At 46.9% G+C, this 24,049-nt stretch overlaps 1 protein-coding gene across 1 annotated transcript in view; it reads right to left on the bottom strand.

Moving 5' to 3' along the window:
- Positions 1-24,049, bottom strand: part of Gucy2c (guanylate cyclase 2C) — a 75,012-nt gene that overhangs the window by 3,746 nt on the left and 47,217 nt on the right. Inside the window, exons 14-25 of the mRNA XM_038319063.1 lie at positions 23,736-23,807; positions 23,247-23,351; positions 18,457-18,543; positions 17,157-17,289; positions 16,167-16,304; positions 14,900-14,988; positions 14,067-14,158; positions 10,770-10,928; positions 7,869-8,061; positions 6,424-6,598; positions 4,083-4,181; positions 2,504-2,598 (exon numbers count right to left, since the gene is read on the bottom strand). Of these exons, the coding sequence (XP_038174991.1) occupies positions 2,504-2,598; positions 4,083-4,181; positions 6,424-6,598; positions 7,869-8,061; positions 10,770-10,928; positions 14,067-14,158; positions 14,900-14,988; positions 16,167-16,304; positions 17,157-17,289; positions 18,457-18,543; positions 23,247-23,351; positions 23,736-23,807 (1,437 nt within the window). The remainder of the gene's footprint in view (positions 1-2,503; positions 2,599-4,082; positions 4,182-6,423; positions 6,599-7,868; positions 8,062-10,769; positions 10,929-14,066; positions 14,159-14,899; positions 14,989-16,166; positions 16,305-17,156; positions 17,290-18,456; positions 18,544-23,246; positions 23,352-23,735; positions 23,808-24,049) is intronic.

Here is a 24,049-nt window from a genome sequence, read left to right as displayed (position 1 = left end):
GCAGCTCTCCTGGTTCAGACATGGAGTACCACAATTTCAGATAAGAGCCCAGCCAGACAAGCTGTTTTCAAAATAGTTTTCTTTTTCCCAAGAAGATATTTCAAATTACAGTATAGCAACATTTTAAGACCCCTACCTTAAAAACAAAGGCATTCAGGCCCGAGGAGATGGCTCGTTTAGAAATGCGAGGACCTGAATTCGGATCCCCAGTGCCCCAGTAGAGAGTGGGGTACAGAATACATCTGTAACTCCCACTCTGGGGAGCAGGGACAGGGGGGCTCCTGGAGCTCACTGAGCAGCCAGTCTAGGAAAATCAGTGAGCTCCGGGTTTAGTGGGAGAGCCTGTCTCAGGAAGTGAGGCCAGCAGGGCAGACAGCTCCTACGGGTAAAGGCACTTGCCACAAAAGCCTGACAGCCTGAGATTAGTCTCTGGGCATGCGCAGAGCTAGGGAGAGAGACCACAGACTCCACAGGGGTGTCCTCTGGTTACCCAGACACACAGACACAGCAATAATACAAAATAAAATCTAGAACTTAAATAAGGCTTAAAGCAACTGGAGATGACACCCAGTTTTGACGTCTGGTATCTATATATCACACACAAGAACATATCCAACACACACACACAGTAAAGTTTAGAGAAAGGAAGAGGTGTGTTTTGATTCTGCCATGCTAACAAGCATATCAGTTTCCACTGTGTGTGTTTTCTTTGTTTTGATTGTGTGTGTGTGTGTGTTTAAGACAACACACATGTGCTAGTCAGAGCACAACTATCTCCTTCCAGCCTGTGGGACTACTCTCTGGCGGACAGACTTGCCAGCAAGAACCGTCTTTCTCCAGCTCTGAATGTCCTTTTAACCTTTGACAACAAAGTTTTGCGACAAAATTGTTGTCCCAGCTTCATTATCTTGGCGTGTAATTACGAAAACATGTACCATAATAAGTACCTGGAAGGAACATTTGCTCATGGTGGGTGAGTGGGTGGGGCTAGGAATCAAACGGATACTTACATAAAATTCCATTTTTGCTAAGTTCTATATCTAAGGAGATCAGATGGGTCTCGATTAAGAGAGTAATCATAGCTCTACATTTTTTTACAAGACTATAAACAGCATTTTAGAGGAATGATTGTAGATTAGTCAATGTATTTGTAGAAGACTCAAAAACTGAGTGCTTTATTAGACAAGTTTCATGTAAAATGTGACATTTCCCAATTTGCAACTGCAATTCCATGGCACAGAATTTATGGGTCCTAGTGACCAAAACAGAGTCTGGTCAGTTACTGGCTTCAGACCAACGGTGAAAAGATTCTGATCATTTTAAAGCGCATCTGAGGGGGACAATTGGTGGCATCCCAGGGCAGCTGTGCCAATCATGAGAAGCAGGTAAAGTGTTTGTCATCCTGGCAAGAGGACCAGGGTCTGAATCCTCAAAACCCACACAAACGCTGGGTGGGTTCTCTTCTTACCGATAACTCCAACCTCAGAAGACAGAGAAGCCTCAGGCCAGCCTGGCCATCTAGACAAACTGCTTTGGAGAATGAGGGGGAGTCCAGATAACGACTTCAAGTCTTCACATTGCGAGTGGACACTCGCACACATAAGTGTGCTCTCACACATGTACGTGTATCTAACACACATATACGAGAGAGAAAAAGTGAGACAGAGCACGGAGAACCTATAGCCTTGATCCACAAACAAGGAAGGAAGGGTGCTTGTTCTGTTCATTCAGAGAGTCTCGGGAGGCCCAGCAAGGTGTCTGGACTCCTGCAGTTCAACAAGGACTCAGAAGCGAGGAGTACCCACATCTTGGTAGCCAAGGGTCCACAGCTTCAGAATGGTAAAAGCAGCTATTGAGACAGCTATATTCAAAAATGAGCAAATGGGTTTTGACTTCAGTAAATCCTGACTGGTTTGAGCTCTCGGGTTTGGAGGAGCAACTAGGGACAGACGTGAATCTAGGTGGAGGAAATGGTGGCAGTGTTTTGATGCTGTCATTGGTGTTTTTTTCATTATTTAATTATTTTTAGATTTATTTATTTTACTTTATGTATATGAGTGTTTTGCCTGCTTGTATGTATGCATAGTGTATGCATGCAGTACCTGTGGAGACCCAGAGAGGGCACCAGATCTCTTAGAACTGGAGTTTCACATGGCCGTGACCCACCATGTGGATGTTGGGAGCTGAACCTGGGTCCTCTGCAAGAGCAGCCAGTGCTCTTAACCTCTGAGCCACCTCTCCAGCCTGGGAGCAATGCTTTATAACATGCTGGTCCCAGCACAGGGTATCTAAAGGGCTTGCGGGAGCACAGAGCAGTCTGGATTCACAGCTTGGATGGATGCTCTTTCTCTAGTGATGATGGGTGGAGGTTCCTGCCTTTGTCTTTTCTAACTTTCTTGGTGGAGGGTCGCACGTGGCCCGCATCTGCCTCAGTGCTTGCGGCTCGCATGTGGCCCGCGCGTGTGTCTGAGTGCTTGCTTGCATGCGTCTGCTGTCTCCTTACCTTTAAGTATGTTTCTCCCCTCACTTCGTACAGGAACTGGCAGTCCGTTCTCTTCAGGATGGCTATCGTGGAGCTGCTCATGTGGATCCGCAAGGCTGGAAACACAAACCAGACCAATGAAGGTTCCCCCGTGTTGACGTCTGCTGTGGCCACATTGGATTCTACCTGACTCTCCATATCAACAACACTCTAAGTACCTCCTCCATCGTGGAGAAACACACACGGATGTTTTGGTGGAATGGCCTTTAAAAACAGTGTCAGTGAGAAGAGAAAATTCTACCCACGTAGGTAGAAGGGTCTGGCATTGTGTTTTTAGGGTTCTGAATGTTGTCACTCCTGGGTTTTGTCCACTGAGTCTCATTCCAGCTCAGAGTAGGAAATTTGGATCTGGCTTTGGATGGAACATCTCGTGCAGAGCCTGGGGTCGGGCTTTGGCTGAGCAGTCTCCAGTTTAAAGTTCTAGTAAACAGCTAAGGTGCTGTGAACAATGTGAAGATTTGGGTTCTGGGTTTTTTCAAATTTTCCTCTTCAACAGACTATTATCCTTCTGAAAAACAAGTGGTGTGGGAGTTCCACCTACAGGCCCATTGATGGATGCTCGACAGCCACACCACAAGCCATGACCATGGCCAGAATAGCGGACACCCTCCGTGGACCAGAGGATCGCCAAGTGCATAACACCGCATCATCCGAGTCCTGTCCAGAAACCCTCCTAACAAGGGAGGCATCTCATCCTCTGTGCTCCTCTTCCTGAGGCCTTGAGAGATGGAGTAACTCCCCCGACATATGCAGATGATTGTTTGTATTTTAGTCTAAGTCTGTTTGACTCCTACCTCGTTCTTTTCTTGATGATTTGATTTTGTGGTACACGCTAAGAACACATTGCCAGTTTAACCACCAAAATCCTGTCCTGGGTCCTGTTTTCATCAGCTTTTAGACATCACCGGAGACTGCTTTTCTTCTCTCTACTATATATTTTTTGTTCTTGTCACTATTATTAATATTGATAGAGCATCTACTGCATATTTATCACTATCATTAATATTGACTGAGTGTCTACTGCATGTCGAACTGGGTTCCTCAATTCTGCCAGACTCACGCCTTAGAAATATGTCAAGAGCTGATCCAATGTGAAGAGGAACCTGAAACTTTGTGCACTAACAAATTCCTATAACCAATCACTTTCTAGAGAAATCAAATACACAGGAAATGTGAAGCCAAGTCAGGGTGTGTCTGGTCCATATCTTTCCCATTGGAGACCACACGGTTTACACAGGTCTATACTAAAGTTCATGGCTAGTCCAGCTAGAACACGCCTGAATTCATTGCACGTGGTCCAAAAATACAAAAACAGTCTAAAGCTGAAGGAAAAAAAAGGCTAAAAATATCAGGGTAAATACAACAAAATCAAACATGGCGAGCCTGCTAACACAGGCTCAATCAAGTCTAGCCCATGTGAGGGTCCATCTGTCTTTGGCTGACACTCTGCACCTCACCATGATGTAGTGAATTCTACAAGTGCACCTGCTGGAAGAGAGAATCTCTGTTCTCTAAGGAAAGCAGCAATCCCCCTTCTTACGGAGGCCGGTGGATTCCATCCTAGAGGCCGTGTTGACCGTATCTCCAAATAGGCAATAACGAGGCATCTTGATCCCCACAACACCGGCAGCACAGGGGCCTAGAATGAAGGACGAAGAGGAGATATCATTGCACATTGAAGAATGGAGCTGGGATGGGTGAGCGTCTCTCACAGTCAGGTTGTGAGGCTGAATACTTCAAGGCATGGAGACACGGCTGAACACGTGTGGTTCTTCTAATGAATGAATGCATCGTCTCAGGTTTGGCTTATAGCAAAGAACACTCATATTTTCACTGAACACAATAGTATCAGAGGTTCAGGTCACAAAAATGCCAACATTTAAAAATCAAAGGCTCTCAAGAAGGGCTCAGGCGACCCCACAGCCTGCCTGCTGTCCTGAGGCACACAGCCCTGAACTCTGGATTGCTAGAAGGAACCATAGAGCTGAAGACACAGTTGTTCATGTTTACTGGTGGCATATCATGGAACGCTCAGAAGACAAGGACTTGGCAGAGTCTTCTGTGAGCATCCTAGGCCACACAAATGCAGCTAGATTAAGCCTGGGCACAAGGATGTTCCTAACATGCAGAACAAGAACCAGCATCATGGGTGGGTGCTGGGGGCTTCCATCCCTTAAGCGTACCCAGCCACTGTCTTGGTCAGAGTGGCTGCTAATGTTCCTTTATAGAAGGATCCTTAGACCCTTACCTGAGATTTTAGCCCCTCCCTCTCTCCATCCCTCCCTCGCTCCCTCCCTCCCATGTCTTTCTCCCAGCTGTGGTTCTGCCCTCATTGCATGTGATCCGGGGAGATGTTACAGTATTTATGTATGAGGAGGGCGACGTACTGAAGCAGTGACACCGTCCACGCAACAGTAAGAAGCCATCATCCTGGGGACTTTTGAGTGATGTGGCTATTTGAGGTCACCCAAACTCTTGTAAAATAAACTCAATGAACTACTTCCTGGCCCACCAAGCTTTCTCTGGTAGCTGCCCTAAGCAGATGCTCATGTCTCCCCAGGAAAAGTTAATGTGACTGTTGGGAAGAAGGGTCATTGCATCAGGGTTTGCAGGGAAGACTGGATGCAGAGTTAAACATTAACACGTGAACTGAAGACTGGCTTTCCAGCGAGGGCAGTGGTTCTCAACCTTACTAATGCTGAGACCTTTAAATACAGTTCCTCACGTTGGTCTGACCCCAAACCATAACATTATTTTTGTTACTTTTTCATAACTGTACTTTTGCTACTGTATGAATCATAAATATTTGGTATGAATGTAAATATTTGGTATGCAGGATGTGCCTATCCACTGGGCCTATGTGCACATGTTCTTTTTCCGTCCCTCTGTTGTTGGACACCTAGGCTGCATATGAGTTACGCTCCAGCTATGTGCTTCTATAAGACTGACTGCTTGTCTTCTCAAGTCTCTATAAACTAAACTGTAAACTAAACTGGAGGCCTGAGGCTGCTCCCTACCTTGAGTCTCTCAGCTCTGCTCTCTCTCCCCCACCTCATTTTTTCAGACAGCCTCCAGCTTGAGACCTTCCTGACTCCGCCTTGTGGGGCGAGGATTCGGAGCAGGCGCCGCCCCACCAACCTCACTTCTGTTTTCTGTCTGTAGGTGCTCCCTGTCCATATTGCCTGCTGAAGCACTTTGGATCTGAAGGACACCGTCTGTGAAATGTTCTTTCTTAAGTAAACTCATTAGTCTGGTCTGGAGTCCAGGGCTATCACATTTCTGTGGTCCCCGTAGTCACCGAGAGCTTTCTGTAGAGTAGGTATAAATGCTGGAGGAATCCGACCAGCTGTTTTCCTCTGAACCGCATATTTTTAAGATAGTATTTTTCCTTTTCTAAAAAGGATTTTACTTTTTATTCTGTGCACGCTTCCATTTCATGTGGGTAGGTGCCCATGAACGCAGGCGCTGGAGGGGACCGGAAGAGGGCCTCAGATCTCCAGGTTGTGAGCCGCCCAGCATGGCTGCTGGTGCCCGCCAAGTGTAGTGTACTTTCCTCACCGTTAAGGCAGCGCTCCAGCCCCAAGATTGCACTGTTCTAACGGGAGATGAACAGGAAGTTGGGGCTGTGCGCCGGAAGGCGATAAGTGATAGAGTAGACGTGACGACTTCACTGGAAGTTCAGAATGTCTGCCGTGACGGTCCTACCCATGATGTTGTTTCAAGCGTTCTCTAGGAACTGGCTCTGTGCCAACATGTGTAATGAACCCCACATTTGGCACATAGAGTTTAAGGAGTCTTTGATGAAAAGCAAATCACGTCAAGATGCTCTTGTGTACTCTGCTGTGAGTAACTCCCACTTGCAAGGACGCCCAACTCCTTACCAGAATGAACTCCAATGCGAATCCATACTGGGAGGCCGGGGAGATGCTCCAACTCAAAGGTCCCCATGAAGCTGAGGATGTCCAGGGCCATCTTGGAAATGTCTACCGCATGTCGGTTGCCGTTTCTCATAGGCAAACCGCTGGCCACCACATAGGCATCGCCGATGGTTTCTACCTGTGGGAACATGCTCTCATCAGTGACTCTGCCCCATGGGAAGACGCCAGAATTGAATGAAAGTCTGCACTGAATGCACACACAAATCGGGGCTGGGAGCTCAGTAGGGGCACAGTTCTGTGCACCTCATTCAGGGCCAGTTCTATGCCAGTTTCTCCAGGTAGCTTTTCTTTCAGTAGTCAGTTAACCTGACGACGGAACAGCTATGGAAGACTTTAACCACGTCACGTTGTCTCATAATTATATGGATTGTGCAGATGTAGCGACAGCTCTGCACATGTTCAGATAATCTGGTTGCGGGGCTGGAGACCTGTCTCAGTGGTTGAGACTGCCTGCTGTACTCGCAAATGACCAAGGTGCAGCTCCCAGCCCCGCACAGTGGCTCACACCTGCTTGTAACCTCAGTTCCAGGGGATCAGATGCCCTATTCTGCCCCCCCTGTGGGCACCTACATCTAAGTCAGTCAGATTATTAAATTATTTACTTTTAATTTCAGTTGTTAAGTGTATGGGTATGGGAGAAGTGTATGGATATGTGAGTGTCTCCCTGTCTGTACCAATTAAATAATCTGAAAGACCCTATATAATTTTAGTAATATACTAAATAACCGGGAAAGTCATCTTTAGTGGTTATCATTTTCTACATAGGTTTTTTTTCCCCAATAGTAATTGTAGGTTCCTTTGGGAATCAAGCATTTTTGCAGTCTTGTGCTGTGCTTATCCTAACTCCACTGTCTCCACTTGGTTTGCAGTCAGCTTAAATGCTACCCATTGTTTTGGAGGTGATCTGAAACTCTGTCACTCCCTCTACATTTGTCGCCCGAATTCATTTTTGCTGTAATTTGGTCCCCTGTGCTGCTCCTTAAAAAGGTGGAGCTCATTTGGACATTTGACCTCTCTCCATCCTTCCACACCTCTTTTGTTTCTGCTTGGTGTAAGCCACCACTCATCAAGTGTTAGAGGTTTATCTATTTATTTTGGGTGCATGTTTGTATGTGCTTATGTGGGGGCTTCTGCGTGCATATAAATGCAGGTGCCTGGGGGAGGACAGAAGACGGTGACAGATCCCTTGGAACTAGAGTTACGGGCAGTTCTGAGCCCCCTGAATTGAGAGCTGGGAACTGAACTCGAGACCTCTGGAAGAACCGGAAGCATTCTTATCAGCCTCTGGGTATCTGTTGGACAAGGGGCGACAGGAAGCAGGAGCAAGGGTGTCAGGCCCCGTGGCCTTGGGCTGCCCAGCTGTCTCAGCCTGAGGGCCAATCCATTACCTTATAGACATCATGGTGATCCACAATCTGGTCGAAACTCTTGTAGATGTCATTGAGCATGTCCACCACCTCCATGGGGGTGCTGTACTTGCAGATAGTTGTGAAACCGACAATGTCACTGAAGTAGATGGTGACTTCCTCAAACAGCTCTGGTTCCACGATGCCTTTCTCCTTCAGGGATTTTACCACCGGCCTAGATGAGGGAGGGACGAAAACCATGTTTAACCTCTCTAGAGTTTTCTCGCCTTAACATAAACAATTTAGACTGTAGCAACTGAAATTTGAGCTTTCTAATGAATTCCAGTGAGTGCCCAGGAAGCAAAAGGAAGAGATTGCATACACTGTGTGGATGAATACATTGCCCACACGCGTGTGTATGTATGGATGTATTTAAACTTGGATGAATAAAAGCATTTTCAACATTAACTTAGATTATCAATAATACACATAAACGCACAGCCCTAACACCTGTCTAACTCTAATACCTATACGTGTCTCCATTGACAACCAACTTCAAACAAGCACAGCACCATTTTCAGAAGCCTAGATGAGGAGTGCATCACTGATGTAAGAAAGAGACCCCAAAGCTAGGTGCACTACCTCTGTCCACAAAGCCAACACTTCCGCTCCTCTCATACACTTCATGGTATTATTTAGTATCATGCCAAATGAATAATGCAGTCATCGTTCATTTTGATATATTTAAATTGGAATTTGTTGGATATTTTGAATTAGATTTGAGTCCTTTGAAAAGTTAAGTCAACCACACTGTGTATAAGTTGCAACTTCAGCAAAGGATGTCAAAGGAAATGACAGAGAAAGCCTCACTGGGGGCTGGAATGATGCCACAGCAGTTAAGAACACTGGCTGCTCTTCCAGAGGATCGGGGTTCAATTCCTACCACCCACATGGCAGCTCATAGCTGTCTGTAACTATAGTTCCAGGTCCCTGACACCCTCATGCAGGCAAAACCCCAATGTACATAAATTAAAAAAAAACAGAAAAAGAAAAGAAAAGTCGCACTGAAGAGATGGAAGGTGCAGCTTCTCAGAGCAAACAATACAACAGAAGCATCCAAATGGACTGGGACTTCCTTTAGGGGCCAAGATGCCTTTCCCTTGGAGGAGGAGGCATGAGAGCTGACTGGAGCTGGGCACACTCTGCTGCCACTGGGGTCATTTGGAGGGGAGTCTGTATTTTTGTAGAAATACAGAACCTTAGAATCAGAACCTAGAAGCTGGGAAATGCTGCGGCAGACCATGAGAACAAATCCCTCATTTTACTTTATTTTGTACAAGTGTCTGCTTGCACGTATGCATATACTACATGCGTGCCTGGTACCTGCAGAGGCTGAAAGAGGGCACAAGATCCCTTGGGACTGGAGTTAGAGATGGTTGTGAGCCACCAAGTGAGTGCTGGGAACTCAGGTCTTTTTCAAGAGCAGCAAATGCTCCTAACCACTGAACCGTCCCTAACGCCTCCATTTTTATATAGAGAAGAAAATAAAGGGCTGAAAAGGAAGTGGGAATTTCCAGTGATCCCATTGGACAGAGCTGTTACTGGGACCGAGCAAGACCAATCCCGTGCACTGTGAGCCGTCTGCGATCCAGACCCTGGATGTTGAGGGAGATGGAGCAGATTTGGAGGTGAGAGAGTAACAATTGCAGAATGCCTGTGGATCTTCCAGAAAACCCGTGCCTATCACCCGGTAATGAAAGCATATTATTTTTGTCAACTAAGCATTACTTTCCAGGCAAGGAATTCTGCATAATATAACAAGGTTATGGGACGCAGCGACACCTACCCTCTTTGACATAGAAGTGGTGGTGGGGGAGAGGGCTCTAGTGTATTTTCAGAATGCTCTCCCAGCCTGTACGTAAGAGCGGAAAGGCTCATGGTTCCATTAGGATTTTCCTCGTTTCAGGGACTGAGTGGGGCATGTGTGTACCCCCCCCCACCACCTCTCCGCCCAGGCTAATGGAGAAGAAACTATTTTTCTATTTGGGAAAAAGTCATTCGATTGGGAGGGGGTGGATCTGGGAGTGGCTGAGAGAGGAGTAACCCGGACAAGCCATCATTACTGTGTCGTCCAGCATGGATGTCACGGGCAAGTGATGGTTTCCTTTCTGTGACACTGGCCTCAGTTTCCATGATTTTACTGGAACTTCTCCATACACTGAAGTCACAGCTTGCCACACCATAATGGGAAAAGACCATTATTTCTCGCTTGTACAAAGCCATGGGCCAAACAATCATGGTGTAATTCCCTGTTTATCTTAACATCCCTCAGGAACATATTCGAATGGCAGTGCTCCAAAAACATGAAGCTATCTTGGGACCTCTGTCCTGAGTATGCCGCAGCTTCACAAAGAAGAGGCCAACGTTGGCTCCTGGAAGCCCGGGTGGCGAGGCATCTGAGGAGTGTTGCCTACCTCCTCTCCCATTGGCAGCTTCTACTTACGACTCCGAGTTCCAAAGAAACTAACCCTTAAGGCCTGACGGTCTCACAGTTCATACACTGCACAGGGACACTTGAGTTTCTGCTTTTGAGACCAAGGGCAGACAGACAGCGACTTGCCTGAAGGCTGTAAGCTTTACAAGGTGTCAGAACTCACAGCTTTCTTCTCAGTCCAGGATTCTCCCAAAACGTCTTGCTTTAGGAATTGAGAGTGAAATCGGAAGTGGGGCTCAGCAAGGAATAAGCACCATCAACCCCAATAATCTGTTCATGGATCTACAAAAGGAAGCCATCCTATACAGTCCCAAGTAAATACAAGGCCAGACCAAATCTAGAACAATCCCAGCAACAGTGAGAGATGGGCATGCTGAAGGGTTCAGTTGGGAGCCCTGGAGCCTGGCTGTGGAATCAGGGAAGTCATGTCTGCCGGAGACTCGCCTTACCGTGGGAGCAGCATAAAGTTAAGGCGGTCAGCCCTGTCCCGCTCTGCCTTGTACAGCTGCGTCCTCTCCTCCACCAAGTGTTCCAGGTTTCGAGAATACAGTTGGAGACGTCGGATCAAGGTGTCCATGTAAGATTCGTTTTTTTGGTCATGAAAAAGGCTGCAGGTGGTAACAAAGAGCTCTTACATATGTCACGGAAGGGGCACGTGGGGTTCTCACAGTGTTGCGTGTATTAAAGATAATGCTTACAATATGCAAAGGCATGGGGACGGAAGGTTCTAAGATGCCACATCCTTGACAGGTTCCCACTTCTGCCCACAGGAAGAGATGGTTCGCTTTGTGTGAATGTGTGTGTGCGTGTGTGTGTGTGTGTATGTGTGTGTCTGTCTCTCTCTGTGTGTTTGTCTCTCTCTCTGTCTATCTTTGTCTCTCTGTGTGTCTGTCTCTGTCCCCCCATGTGTGTGTGTGCATGTGTGTGTGTGTTTGAGAGAGAGAGAGAGCGAGGAGAGAGAGAGAGAGAGAGAGAGAGAGAGAGAGAGAGAGAGAGAGAGAGAGAGAGAGAGAGAGAGAGAACAAGTGCCTTGATATGGGTTTAGAGGTCAGAGGACAACTTGGTTGTTCTGGGGATTGAACTCACTGCAGTCTTGTGTGACAAAAGCCTCCGATTAAGCCATCTCTACAGTCCCAAGAGACATACTGTTTTTTTAACAGGCTCCCAAGGGATTCTTAGTTGGTTCCACTGGTAGAGGCTGGTTGAGCAGAATGGAATCAGTAGCAGGTACAAGAAACAATGATAGATTGTTTTATTCCCTTTGAATAGATTCAATTAAAAGTTTTCATGTCTTGACTGTGAATCTTTACCACCTGGGGAGCTATTAAAACTTCCAATGCCAGGTTACACCTGAGACCAGTTACATCAAATGTTTTAGGGTAGAAGTCGGGTGTCAGGTTTTCTTGAAGTTCCTCTGGGGATTTCAAATGGGCAGCCATGTTTTGAGAACCACAGTCAAAGCTGAAGACTGGGGGCCCCTGTATCTCCCTGAGGGTTCATGTCATTGATACTGCACAACCCCTTCCGACCTCGGTGACAGGTCAGGGAAGGAGTGCAAAGGGAGGGATTTAATCTGTTGTTCTTTCCTGCTACAAACAGTGGGCCGTTCTGTTAATCAGACCACGGTCTCAATTAGCTTCAGCTCCCATCCTAGCCTTGGATTTCCACCTCCCCAGGTATCTGAATCTTTGGATGTAATGATACCTCCAGAAAGTCAGAGATGGAAGGAATGATAGAAACCGTCCAGCTCACTCCAATTTTATGAACGAGGAAGTTGGTAGCCTGTGATGTGTTTAACCCTCTGGGCCTCAGCAAGCCATTATGGTGTCCTACCATGGAAACTTGGATTCCTAGCTCTCGTCTGCACTGAGCTAACTGAAAGCGCACAGCACCCAGAATTCGGTATCAATGGATAATGGGGCACACCCCCACTTTGAACTTGAATGCTGTTCTGATTCAGAAATGCAAATCTAAAGTGTCTGGGCCAAAGCTGGTGATTTTGGAGCCTTTCAAACTTGCTGACCTCAGGGGCTGGAAAGATGGCTCAGTAAGATCGCGCTGGTTTTCCAGAGGACCCGAGTTCATCTCCCAGCACCCCAGGAACCTGGCGCCTTTATTTTCCTTGGGCACCTGCACACATGTGCACATACCCACACATCACACAAATAATTAAAAATGAACAGTACATCTTAAAAATATTAAGAACCTACTAGTCTTAAGAATTACTCATTTGGGCTTGGAGAGTTGGGTAGGTGACTAAGAACACTGGGTGCTTGTCCTGAAAGTCTGGGTTGATTCCCAGCACCCTCATGGCAGCTCACAACTGTCTGTAACTTCAGTCCCAAGGTCAGAAGCCTTTCCTGGCCTCTGTGAGCTATGCATGCACATGGCACACAGACATACATGCAAGCAAAACACCCGTACATATAAAATAAGTAAACTTTGAAAAAGAACTTCCCAGGAGCTTTACAGAATCTTGGGACCCAAGTTAGACTTATAGAAGAGTCTGGATGTTTAATTAAATTTTTTCATACAGTATATTTTGACTCTGTTTTCCCTCTTCTCTTAACGCCTCCCAGGTTCTCCCTACTTGCCCATACACCCCAACTTTATGACCTCTTGGAAATTTTATTTTCTTTAAGATTTATTTTTAACTTATGTATGTGTGTGTGGTGGAGGAACTGTGCTCTGAACACAGTTGCCCAGGAAACCCAGAAGCATCATACCCCTTGGAGGAGTTAAATGCATTGTGAGCCTCCTGATGTGGGTTATCTGAAATAAATTTGGGTCCTCTACAAGAACAGTACATGTCTTTCTTCTTCTTCTTCTTCTTCTTCTTCTTCTTCTTCTTCTTCTTCTTCTTCTTCTTCTTCTTCTTCTTCTTCTTCTTCTTCTTCTTCTTCTTCTTCTTCTTCTTCTTCTTCTTCTTCTTCTTCTCCTCCTCCTTCTTCTCCTTCTCCTCCTCCTCCTCCTCCTCTTCCTCCTCTTCCTCCTCCTTCTCCTCTTCCTCCTCCTCTTCTTCCTCCTCTTCCTCCTCTTTCTCCTCCTCTTCCTCCTTTTCCTCCTTCCCCTCCTATTCCTCCTCTTCCTCCTCCTCTTTCTCCTCCTTCTCCTTTTCCTCCTCCTCCTATTCCTCCTCCTCCTCCTCTTCCTCCTCCTCCTCTTCCTCCTCCTCTTCCTCCTCCTTCTCTTTCTCTTCCTCCTCTTCCTCCTCCTCTTCCTCCTCCTCCTCTTCCTCTTCCTCCTCTTCTTCCTCTTCCTCCTCCTCCTCCTTCTTCCTTCTTCTTCCCTTTTTCTTGGTCTTTTGAGACAGGGTTTCTCTGTGTAGCTTTGGAGCCTGTCCTGGAACTAGCTCTCATAGACCAGGCTGACCTCGAACTCTCAGAGATCCACCTGCCTGTGCCTCCCAAGTGCTGGGATTAAAGGCATGCACCACCACTGCCTGGCTACAGTACATGCTCTTAAATACTTAACCATCTTTCTAGCCTCTGGAAACTATTTTTTTAATAAAAATATGATTGATTATGATTTATTTTGTCCCTGAGCATTTAACTTTATAAGTGAGTATGTCCCTGAGAAGTGGCCTTTTTATCTCTGAATCATTTGAATTTTATGTGACAGGTGTTGGTTACAGCCTGAGAATTTTATAGACTTAAGCATTTTCATTCTCTGGTGTGGCTAAATATCAACTATCTGTCATTAAGGAATCCAAAATTGAGGAAGAAAAGTAAAAATGTCAGTAATACCCAAATATCTTGGCTAGTGTGCTCTCGATTTTCTTGAAATCTGGCCTCTTTTCTGGGTCCTCCTCCCAACAGTTTTTGACGAGTAGATAAACCTGCAAAGAAGAAGAAGGTGGCTTAGCTCGGGATGCTAAACTCTAGGAACGAGTCTCACCGTGTTCTCCTCCATGATCAAGGCAGGGGGCATCTCAGAAGGATCTACCATGATGATGAGAACCAATCTGAGGTTCTGCCCTTTTCATGGTATGGACCCTGGCACCTACACCACCACACCCAGCCAGCCTCTCGGGGGCAATTCATTAAAATGCAGTGACCGTTTGGATAAGGCTAGGTTTATGGGAGAGATTAAATGTTTTATGAGAACATGTGGTGTTTAGGGAGGGTTAAAAAAGATGAGGTTATAAATGGTTTACTCTGGAATTTCCCGTGTAGTAATTTTGGACCTCAGTGGTTGCTGGTAACTGAAACCACAAGAGGGGAAAAAGCTACCAACAAAGGAGACTATTTGACTTTCTCAAACGTGATTAACCGAGGAATCTCGAGAGAGGGCAATTGTACTAGGTTCCCCGGGGTGGGTCCAAATGGAATCACTAGGGTTCTGATTGGCAGAAGAGATGAGAAAAAGCAAAACAGGAGAAGCAAGAGGATGTCACTAGGGGGCTACACGCCAAGAAAAGCCACTTGAGAGCTTGTGAAGGAGGAATGGGCCACCTCCAAGGAACCTGGAGGCCCTGTAGCATTTCTCTAAATGAATACGTTTTTGCAGTTTCGCCCACAGGCTCTGTGGTAGACTGTTACGGTAGACAGATGGCTGAAGACTGGGAACACCGACTCACCTCCAGCTCCTTCTCGTCTACAGTTTCCAGGAACAGATCCGGACGGAACGGTTTTATCCCATCTGAGTTTTCCACCCTGAAAATCTTCTCTGATTGGGATGAGAATAATTACATCACAGGAGGAACTTCAGCGTGGACTGTTGGGCACCTCTGAATTGGCTCACCCCATGCTCGCTCTTTAGTCCAGTAGGAGAGTCAGGTGGGAGGAGTCTTCTCCCACTTAACCCAGGAGCCTCCCTTCAGATAGAGGAGCTAAGGCTGAACACCTCAGATTCCACCACTGCCTCCATGGGGCTCTCTCTGTCCCACGCTCTCTCCCCTGCCTCCCAGATCCCACGGTCACCTGACCTCCAGTCATGAGTTAGTGCGTAGTAAATGCTCAGAAAGTGAAGACCGGATGAACAGAGCAAAATGCTTGCCCTCAGTGAGAACGGGACAGAAAACTAAGCGGTGCTTCCGATGAGAATGAAATGAACTTGCTGTCTCGCTAGCGTGTGCTAGTCTAGCTAGAAGGCAAGTAACTTCCCTTCTGTGATCAGGAGGAGAGCCAGAGGGTGCAGGAAGAATGTGTGTGTTGTTGTTGTCTTGTTTGTTTGTTTTTTTGTTTTGGCTTTTTTGAGACAGGGTCTCATGCAGGCCGGGCTGACTTTAAACTAGTCAGGAACTCCTGATTCTCCTTGCCTCCAAGTGGTGGTTAGAAAAAAAAAATGGCCCCCAAAGGGAGCAGCACTCTTAGGAGGTGTGGCCTTGATGGAGAAAGTGTATCACTGTGGGGACAGGCTTTGCGGTCTCTCTGGCTCAGTTTCCCTCAGTGTGACTGTCAGCCAACTTCCTGTTGCCTGCACGATGTGGGACTCTCAGCTACCATCTGCCTACACGCTGCCATGCTACCTGTCATGATGACAGTGGACTGAACCTCTGAAGCTGTAAGCAAGCCACCCTAACTGAGCTGCCGTGGTCATGGTGTCTCTTCACAGCAATAGAAACTCCTAACTAAGACACTCCACCCCCGAGTGTTGGGATCACAGGTGTGGGCAGCTAGAAAGAGAAGGAAGATCCTTTAGCACCCATACGTGATGCACATAATAATGGCACTTGGCCGAGCGCTCTAATCCTGAGCCTTTGCAATCCTAGAATGTGCAACTCAGAGAAAGAGTCATTCCTTGAGCAGATGAGAGGCCTGGGATGTGGGACCAGAGACTGGCCAGTGAGTCTAGAGGCCAGATCGCCTGGCTCCGTGCCAGGCTGTGGAAGAGGTCTGACTCACCATTCTGGTCCCGGCAGCTCAGCGTGTAGAAAGTCTCCTTGCGAAGGATGATCTCCTGGGCAATGATCCCGAAGCTGTACACATCTCCTTTCTGAGAGATGTTGGCATGCCGCAGGTGCTCCGGGGCAGTCCACAGGTCTGTGTGTGAGACGCCAACAGGACAAAGTTGAGGGAGGTGGTTTACTTAGGCTGAAAGTTCAGGTAACAGACATCTGTAATCAGCAGATCCGGTTGGGAAAAGCTGAGGACGATGGGCTATGTCTCAGCTCATTAAAAACTCTGTTTCTTTGCTTTAGGAACCAAAGTGGTACCCAGCAGGTCTTTTATAAGATCTCATTAGGGCATGGGAGGATGGCCCCGTGGGCAAAGCACTTGTGTGACAGTGAGGACCTGAGTTTGGAGACCTCAGAACCCATGTGAGTGGTGGGCGGATGTGGTGACTGCCTGCTGTGCCAGTGTTCTGTGCCAGCTCTCCGAATGTGGAGACTGATTCCCCAAGCCAAGCTGGCCAGTCAGAAAGGCCTGATAGACAGGCCTGGGGTTTAAATGTGAGACCGCCTCAGTAAATAAAGTGGAGAGGGATGGAAGGCTCCTGCCTAGCCTCAGGCTTCTCTGGAGCTCACAAGTAAATGTGCACTCACACCAATGGAAATATTTAGTCCAATACCATGCTAAACTTCACAGGATTGTGGAAATAGAGGCAGGACTATAATTTTTCTTCTATTTTGGAGGACAAAACCCAAAGGATTGTTACACAGAGTTGGAAATGAGACCTTCAATTTTGGAGCTAGAAAGTATGTTGGAATAAGTTCTAGATTTCTGAGGTCACTTCGCTGTGACTTATGCTAAAGAATGGAGGGGAAAGGCTTGCATACAGCCCTCACACAACTCAAGTGTTTGTGGTCTTTTTCTGGGCCCTCCCCACAATACTGAAAATGACTATGTAAGTTAGGTAGAAATTTCAATAAAGAAAGTAAAAAATGCACAGACCTTTTTTTGGAGGTAGGATGGAATTGCACCCAAAATCTGTGATCTTCACCACCATCCGACTATCCACCACGCAGTTAGTGGACTTCAGACGCCCATGGACCTCAATCTTACTGGAGTGCAGATATGACATTCCCTGCAATGTTTCAGATGGTGAGAAAACAAAGAGCCATCGCAGGCTTTGGCTGAATGACCATTTGAAGGAAAGAAACGACATTTTGAATTGATTTCTCATTACATGTTGCCATGCTATCCCATTTTAAATTCGGTGCTGTGAACCTTGCTTTAAAAGGATTGTGAAAACCCCAGTGCTTGCCGGTACGATGCGGGGTACAGCCCATAATAGGAACAAAAATGATGGCGCGTGTAAACTCTAGTGGAGTAGCTGCCTGCTATACAAGACATAGGGCTTTGGGATTCTGCATGTGTGGGGGTGGGGACACGTGTGTGGGTGCATGGGAAGGAAGGTCAGAGGTCAGCCTCTGGTTGTGTTGTTACTCAGGTTCCATCTACCTTGTTATTTTTTCTTAAACTGTGTTTTCTTTTTGTTGCTGTGTGTTTGATGCATGTGTGTGGGTGCCTGCGTGCGTGCCACAGCACGCATGAGGAGCCAGAGAACAACGCCCAGGAGTTGGTTGTCTCTCCGCTGTGAGTTTTGGGGGTTGTACTCACATCGTCAGGCTTGTGGGACAAGTGAGTCATCCCTGAAGCCTTCTGGAAAGCCCCCGCCTTGTGTTCTGAGGCTGTCTCTCACTGGGACCAGAGCTTGACAGTTAGGCCAGGCTGATTGGCCAGTGAGCCCGGGTCAATCTGCCTGTCTCCTCCTCCCCAGTTCTAGAATTACAGATGTGCACCACCATAGCTGATAATTTTTACACGGGTTCTGAGACTGGACTTAGTTCTTCGTGTTTGAGCAGCAAGCGCTTTACCGACTGAGCCTTCTCACCAGCCCTGCTTTTCCTGTTTCTGTGTCTTCACTTACTGTTCATTTGGACAGTGATCATGGACATGGCTCTAGCTCTCTGCCGCCTTGATCTAAAAGCACTGATAAGACAGCTTACATTTAGGAAGGGAATGACTGGGCTGGATTACTTTCTAAAATCGAGCAGACTGGAAATTGTTTCATATGGGTTTCCTTTCTGACAAATCGACAAGAATGGGTGAGTACACACATTATTTCATCAAGTCCTATATACACCACAGCTGCCACTGTTGTCACTTGCGGTGAACCGGCGTGAGTGACGCCCAGCAACGGGATACACTGTCTCACTTTCATGAGTGCTTCTGTGTACACGCCTCTTACCTTAGCGATGTCATATAAGACAGAGATCTTAAACTCCCAGTCCATGAATGTGCCATCGGGGTAGGAAATCGTGTCGTTTAGAACTTCCTAAGGAGGAGAGAAACACACACACACACAAGGAAGAAGATGAAACGCTGTGGGAAAGACGGTGTGGAGAGATTAGGAATTCAGTAATCCAACCACGGGGCTGTTGCGTGAGGAACACACCGGGGCACCGTGGTTTTATCATGACACACCATCATCCCGGGTTGTTTGACAGAGCTACAGCCTGAGAAGTGTGTTAACGACTCTACTGTGTGACTGTCATGCGGTGTTCTCACTCAAACCTAGAGCCCAGGACCTTCAAAGTCCAAACCACGGGGCACAAAGCCTCCATACTATGGACATGCTTTTGTGTAGAATGGCTTTCTCTCCCACACTCTGACACAGATAAACACACACACACACACACAAGCACACACAGTCTCTTTCTCTCTGCCTCTCTCTTTCTTTTCCTCTCTGCATGATCTTGCTCCCAGGGTCATGAGGAACAAAACAACACAAGAATTAATCAAGTATCATCAAAATGACTCGGGAATCTTAAATAAGAGAATTTCTGCCAGTGTGAGGTCAGCCTGGACTATGTAGTGAAACCCTCTCTCAAGAAAGTAAAAAGAAAAGAAAAGAGGAAGGAAGGAAGGAAACGAAAGTTGAGATGAACTATGTAGCTGGCTAACACAGCGTACTGCTCTAAAGTAAGGTTTTTTTCAATAAATGGAAGTATGTTGTAAAATAATCAACACTGTAGCATAGTAACCTAAGATAATGATAAAGTATATGGTACGGGAAATACATAAACCAGAAACATAGCCATTGGCTGTCATTATCAAACATGTACTGTACTTAGGAGGTGGAGGCAGGAGGATCAGAATTTCAAGGGCAACCTGGGCTATGTGAGACTGTCTCAGAAACTCCAAAGAAAGAAAGCAGGTGTTGGGTGAATTTCACCATCAGGTAGAGGGGAAAGATGAGCAGACGCTGCCTGGCGACCGGCCTTGGGGAGTCAGACTGAACCGTATCTGCCTTGCCTGCTCCATCTCACCAAGACTGGATGGATGGATTTGTTTTCTATGTTTTTAAACACTTTGCTTTTGAGGCAGGGTCTCCTGAAGCACCCTGTGTATCTGGCGTACACAGCCTGGAGGCAGAACTCCCTATGTTACCTTGAAGCTGTGATTCTCTTCGACTGCCTCCTGAGAGCCATCAGCCTCCTGAGAGCCGGGATTACAGGCATGTGTGCCACCACACCCAGCTGGACCAGTGTTTTCAAGCATGGAATTGCTTCTGGGAATTCCTTCATTAGGTTTCTGTCTCTATTCTCAATGCTAATTATTTCAGGTGACTTAATTGCTCTGGGTTTTCTTTACATCAGCTAAGATCTCTGTCGTTAGAGAGCTCCTGGCTTTCCTAGGAATTGGAGGAGGTAGGCCTTACACTAATCTGACATTAGGGTGGATCCTATGAAGATACAGGGCTTAGTTAAACCAGGAAACCACTGTTTTCAGTATAACCTGGAGCAGAACAATTGCTTGTTTTAGGAAAAAGCCTGATTGGAGTCTTGCTTTAACTTGGGCGTGGCACCAATAATTTCTCAGGAGGTTCTAGAGTTGTTAGTTATTACAAATGCGGCCATGGCGCAAGGAGGGAGCTGTGAGCAGTCGGAACTCTCTGGAACTCCTTCCTTTCTGTCCTGGGCTCAGCACTTGCCCATTCTAGCCTGCTCTCATCTGTCAAAGTTCACCACTTGGCAGGATTCTGTTTCAAACAAAAAGAACATATCTATTAAAGAGCCCAGGAATGTGAAAAATTGTATGCTTGTAGCCTATACGCTTATTTCTGAGTGTAGGAGGATGGATAGCCACTTTAACCCTCTGCCCTGCCTTCTCCCAGGCAGGGGAAGGCAATTGAAATGAACCCACGACTATGTAAACATTTTGAACTAACACTGTAATCAGAAGTCTTAAATTCCGATGTCCCTCAGATCTCAGAGGTGCCTGGAGATCTAGCTAGCTCAAGTCTTGAGACACTGAGATGCCCTGAACGCAGTAGACCCCAGTATGCACTGTGCCCTGTGTATCACCCTTGGCTATGAAAAGGAGCTTGTAGCCCTCTCTCGGGGCTACAGAGTCAAATAATTCTCTGCTGCCCTGACTAGTTAGAAGCCCCACACTCCACCCCGTCACACACAGTGCTTTTAAATAAAATGGCTTCTGGTTAATAGACTTTGGAGGTCTGATCCCCACTATTTGCACATTCCAGGACCCAACAGTATCTTTCATGAAGTGTGAGCAGAATTTGAAAGATATCAAGAGGTAGAAAAGAAAATCACTGCCAGCTGCATCACCTGGCCTGGTCTCATTCTGGCATGCCCCCTCTTTAATTCTTTATATCCTTAAAGCACACACCCCTGCGCTATAAAGTCAGATACGAAGGCTTATGTGCCACTTCCTGAGCTGTTTTAATATTTTCAGCTCTAGAAGGCCGGGAAGACTTATTATCAGAAGTGCATGTTCATTTTATCAGTATCAGTTCAACTGATCAATTTCGGGTCCATTAACACGATCATATGGAGGATGAGGGGATGGTAGACTGGGTAAACCTCTTTCCTGCAATCCTAATGATGGGAGTCCAGATGCTGGGCCGCTGCATGGGTGTCATGCCATAGGGGCCTCTGTAAGCCCAGTGTAGGGGAGGCTGAGACATCCTGGGGCAGGCAGCCTATTGAAATCCATGGACTCTGATTCAAGTGAGAAGCCCTGCCTCAATATACAAGGTGGGGCGTGAACAAGGAAGATGACCAACATCGACCTCTGACCTCCACATTTGCACACACACACACACACACTTGTATATACACACACAACACACAATATACATGGCATGCACACACACACAAACAACACACACATATACAACACACACATACAATACACACACTTGTACACACACACAAAACACACAATATACATGGCATGGACACACACACAAAAACAACACACATACATACACAACACACACATACAATACACACACACCACAAGACACACACACCACACCATGCACACACCACATTCATACACCATATCGACATACAGATAATACAGTTGTTCTATGCTCTTTAGTATAATACATTATCATATTTTACTACACACAGAATTAATTAAATTCTATTGCTTTGGATACAACTAGCTTAATATTGCAGCATTTCATTGATATTGATATGGTTATGTGTTCATAACCATAGTTACGCTATAGTCAGTTATACGGTCAGTCTTACGCTAGCCTTGTTTGTTAAGTGTCCAACAAGTCTGGAGGGAGTTAGCGTAGGTTCAGCTTTCAAACAGTATTTATATGGAAAACGGGGATTAGTCATCAAAGTTTAAAGGAGTTGAGCTGCAGTGTTTGTGTGGGAATCGCAATTTAGTCCTTTGTTGGTGGTGTGATGACAAGATAAAACATGAAATATGATTGGTCTTCATGTCTCTCTTCCTGGCACCCAGTTTCTAAACCCTGGGTCATTTCCTGACACAGAAAATGGGGACAGGAAGGAGAAAGAAGAGCTCTGTCACCCTTTGTGATGAGACTCTTCCAACAGCACAGCGTGTGCTGACAATTCTCCGTGGACCTGCACAGTGCAGGGGGCAGCGGTCACCTGAGCTAGCCTCCTAAGTGCCACCTTTTTCTGCACCCTTAGCCTCCTAAGTGCCACCTTTCCCTGCACCCCCGGCCTCCTGAGTGCTGCCATTACCTGCACCCCTAGCCTGTCTGTGTGTTTGTTTATAAAATCAGGGCTGACAAGAAGGCTCAGTGGCTGAAGCTGCCACCAAGCTTTGTTATGAGGCTCTAGATTATTATGAAGACCGATTTATTTATTTGTATACGTAGGGTGGGGGTGAACATGCTACAGCGCTCCCGTGGAGTCATAGAGACTGAACTCAGGCCATCAGAATTACCTTGCCCACCGGTGTCTGGCCACCCAGAGCATCAGAGCTCGTGCCCAGCCATTCTGCAGAGTTGGGATCAAATTCTTTAGCCCCACCTTGAGTCCTTGCCCTGGATTCCAGCCTCTCCTTGCCTTTTTCGAGCCCTGTTTCTGACACCTGCCCCTGTGCAAGTTGTGCACGCCCTTCAGGATGCTCCGTGGCTTGAGGGTCCTAGCTTAATGCGTGACTCTTCTGGAAACCTTCTTTTCCAGCTCTGAACTTGCTCGTCCAGAATTCCAGAGCCCACCTGGCTCCTGCTGAGTCATCCACTCCATTTGAGGGAGCGTGGGGTGAAAACTCCATGGGGCAGAAACAGGTCCTATAGCAGGTCACCTGATGCTACCTGAGCACCTGTCCCTGTGCCTTCGACACCAAAGCAAGGGAAGTAACATAAAATGTGCCGAAGCGGGCACTTGATTTCCTCCTACTTTGTCCCTATGTCTATTCTGCTTTTCTGAATGGCTGGATTGTAATGATATCATAGGACCGGGGGATGCAGCCTGATGATTCTGCTCATTCTTTCTGACATCTCTCTGATGTTATTTCATTAGGGACAAATTTTAATTTGTTTTATGTGAGTGCACATTTTGCCTGCATGTGTGTATGTGCACCACATGTGTGCGAGGCCCATAGAGACCAGAAGGGGATGTTAGATCCCTGGCTACTGGAGTTACAGGCGCATACGGAGCCATCTCCAGTATGTATTTTGTTTGTCTTTTTTCATGTGGTGAACCACCTAGGCAATAGGAAGTGACGATGGTTCCTTACCCGGAGGGACCCTCTCTCACAGTATTCGATCACCCCAAAGATCCTGGTGTCCAGCTTCACGGTGCCATAGAACTTGGTCAGGTTGTAGTAGTCCGACTGCAGCAGCTAGGAGGGCAGACGGCTAGGCTGGTTACAAACCAAAGCAGCAGGGGGCAGGTGGGGGTGCCAGGGTGGAGATTGATGCACCAGTGAAATGTGCTCCTTTTGAGATCCCACATAACAGCTGAATGCCAGCATCCGCTTCTTCCCCCAAACATCATCTTACTCAACCACATTGAATAAACATTCGAAGTAGTTTTAAATAATCCCAGGGCTGTGTTGTAGCTCACACCAGGCCCCACACCCCAGTACCCCTTGGTAGGCGGCCAATAAGAAGCCTCGTCACCCTTTCCTCTGCCCGGGGTTCTCTGTCAGCAGTGGCACCCGGGGGACCGCAGTGTTTGGAGAAATGGGATGAAGTCAGTTCCGAAGGGTTGTACAAGCACATACCTTGTTCAGTTCAATCTTCTGCTTCTCGGTGAAGTTGCCGTCGCTGTGTTTGAGGTCTTTCAGAATCACTTTCTGCCGAGATCAATTGCAGAAAAGGGGGATTGCTGCAGCTTGTACGTCTTTTCACAATCTCCAGCCAATTGAGCCCCAGGACAGCAGAGGTGGTGCCATTCACTATAAGCATTTCCCAGAAGTCTTTGCGGCCCCATTGTACAGTAAACTTTCTGGAGCCGTCACAGCCTGAGACTAAGGCTTCTATCTCTGGTGCCTCATAACTGGGATTTAGTAGGCTGGAGTTTGCACATTTCGTACAG

Source organism: Arvicola amphibius, chromosome 2 (assembly GCF_903992535.2).
Source record: "Arvicola amphibius chromosome 2, mArvAmp1.2, whole genome shotgun sequence".
Lineage (NCBI taxonomy): Eukaryota > Metazoa > Chordata > Mammalia > Rodentia > Cricetidae > Arvicola > Arvicola amphibius.
This window is presented reverse-complemented; position numbering and strand designations above follow the sequence as displayed.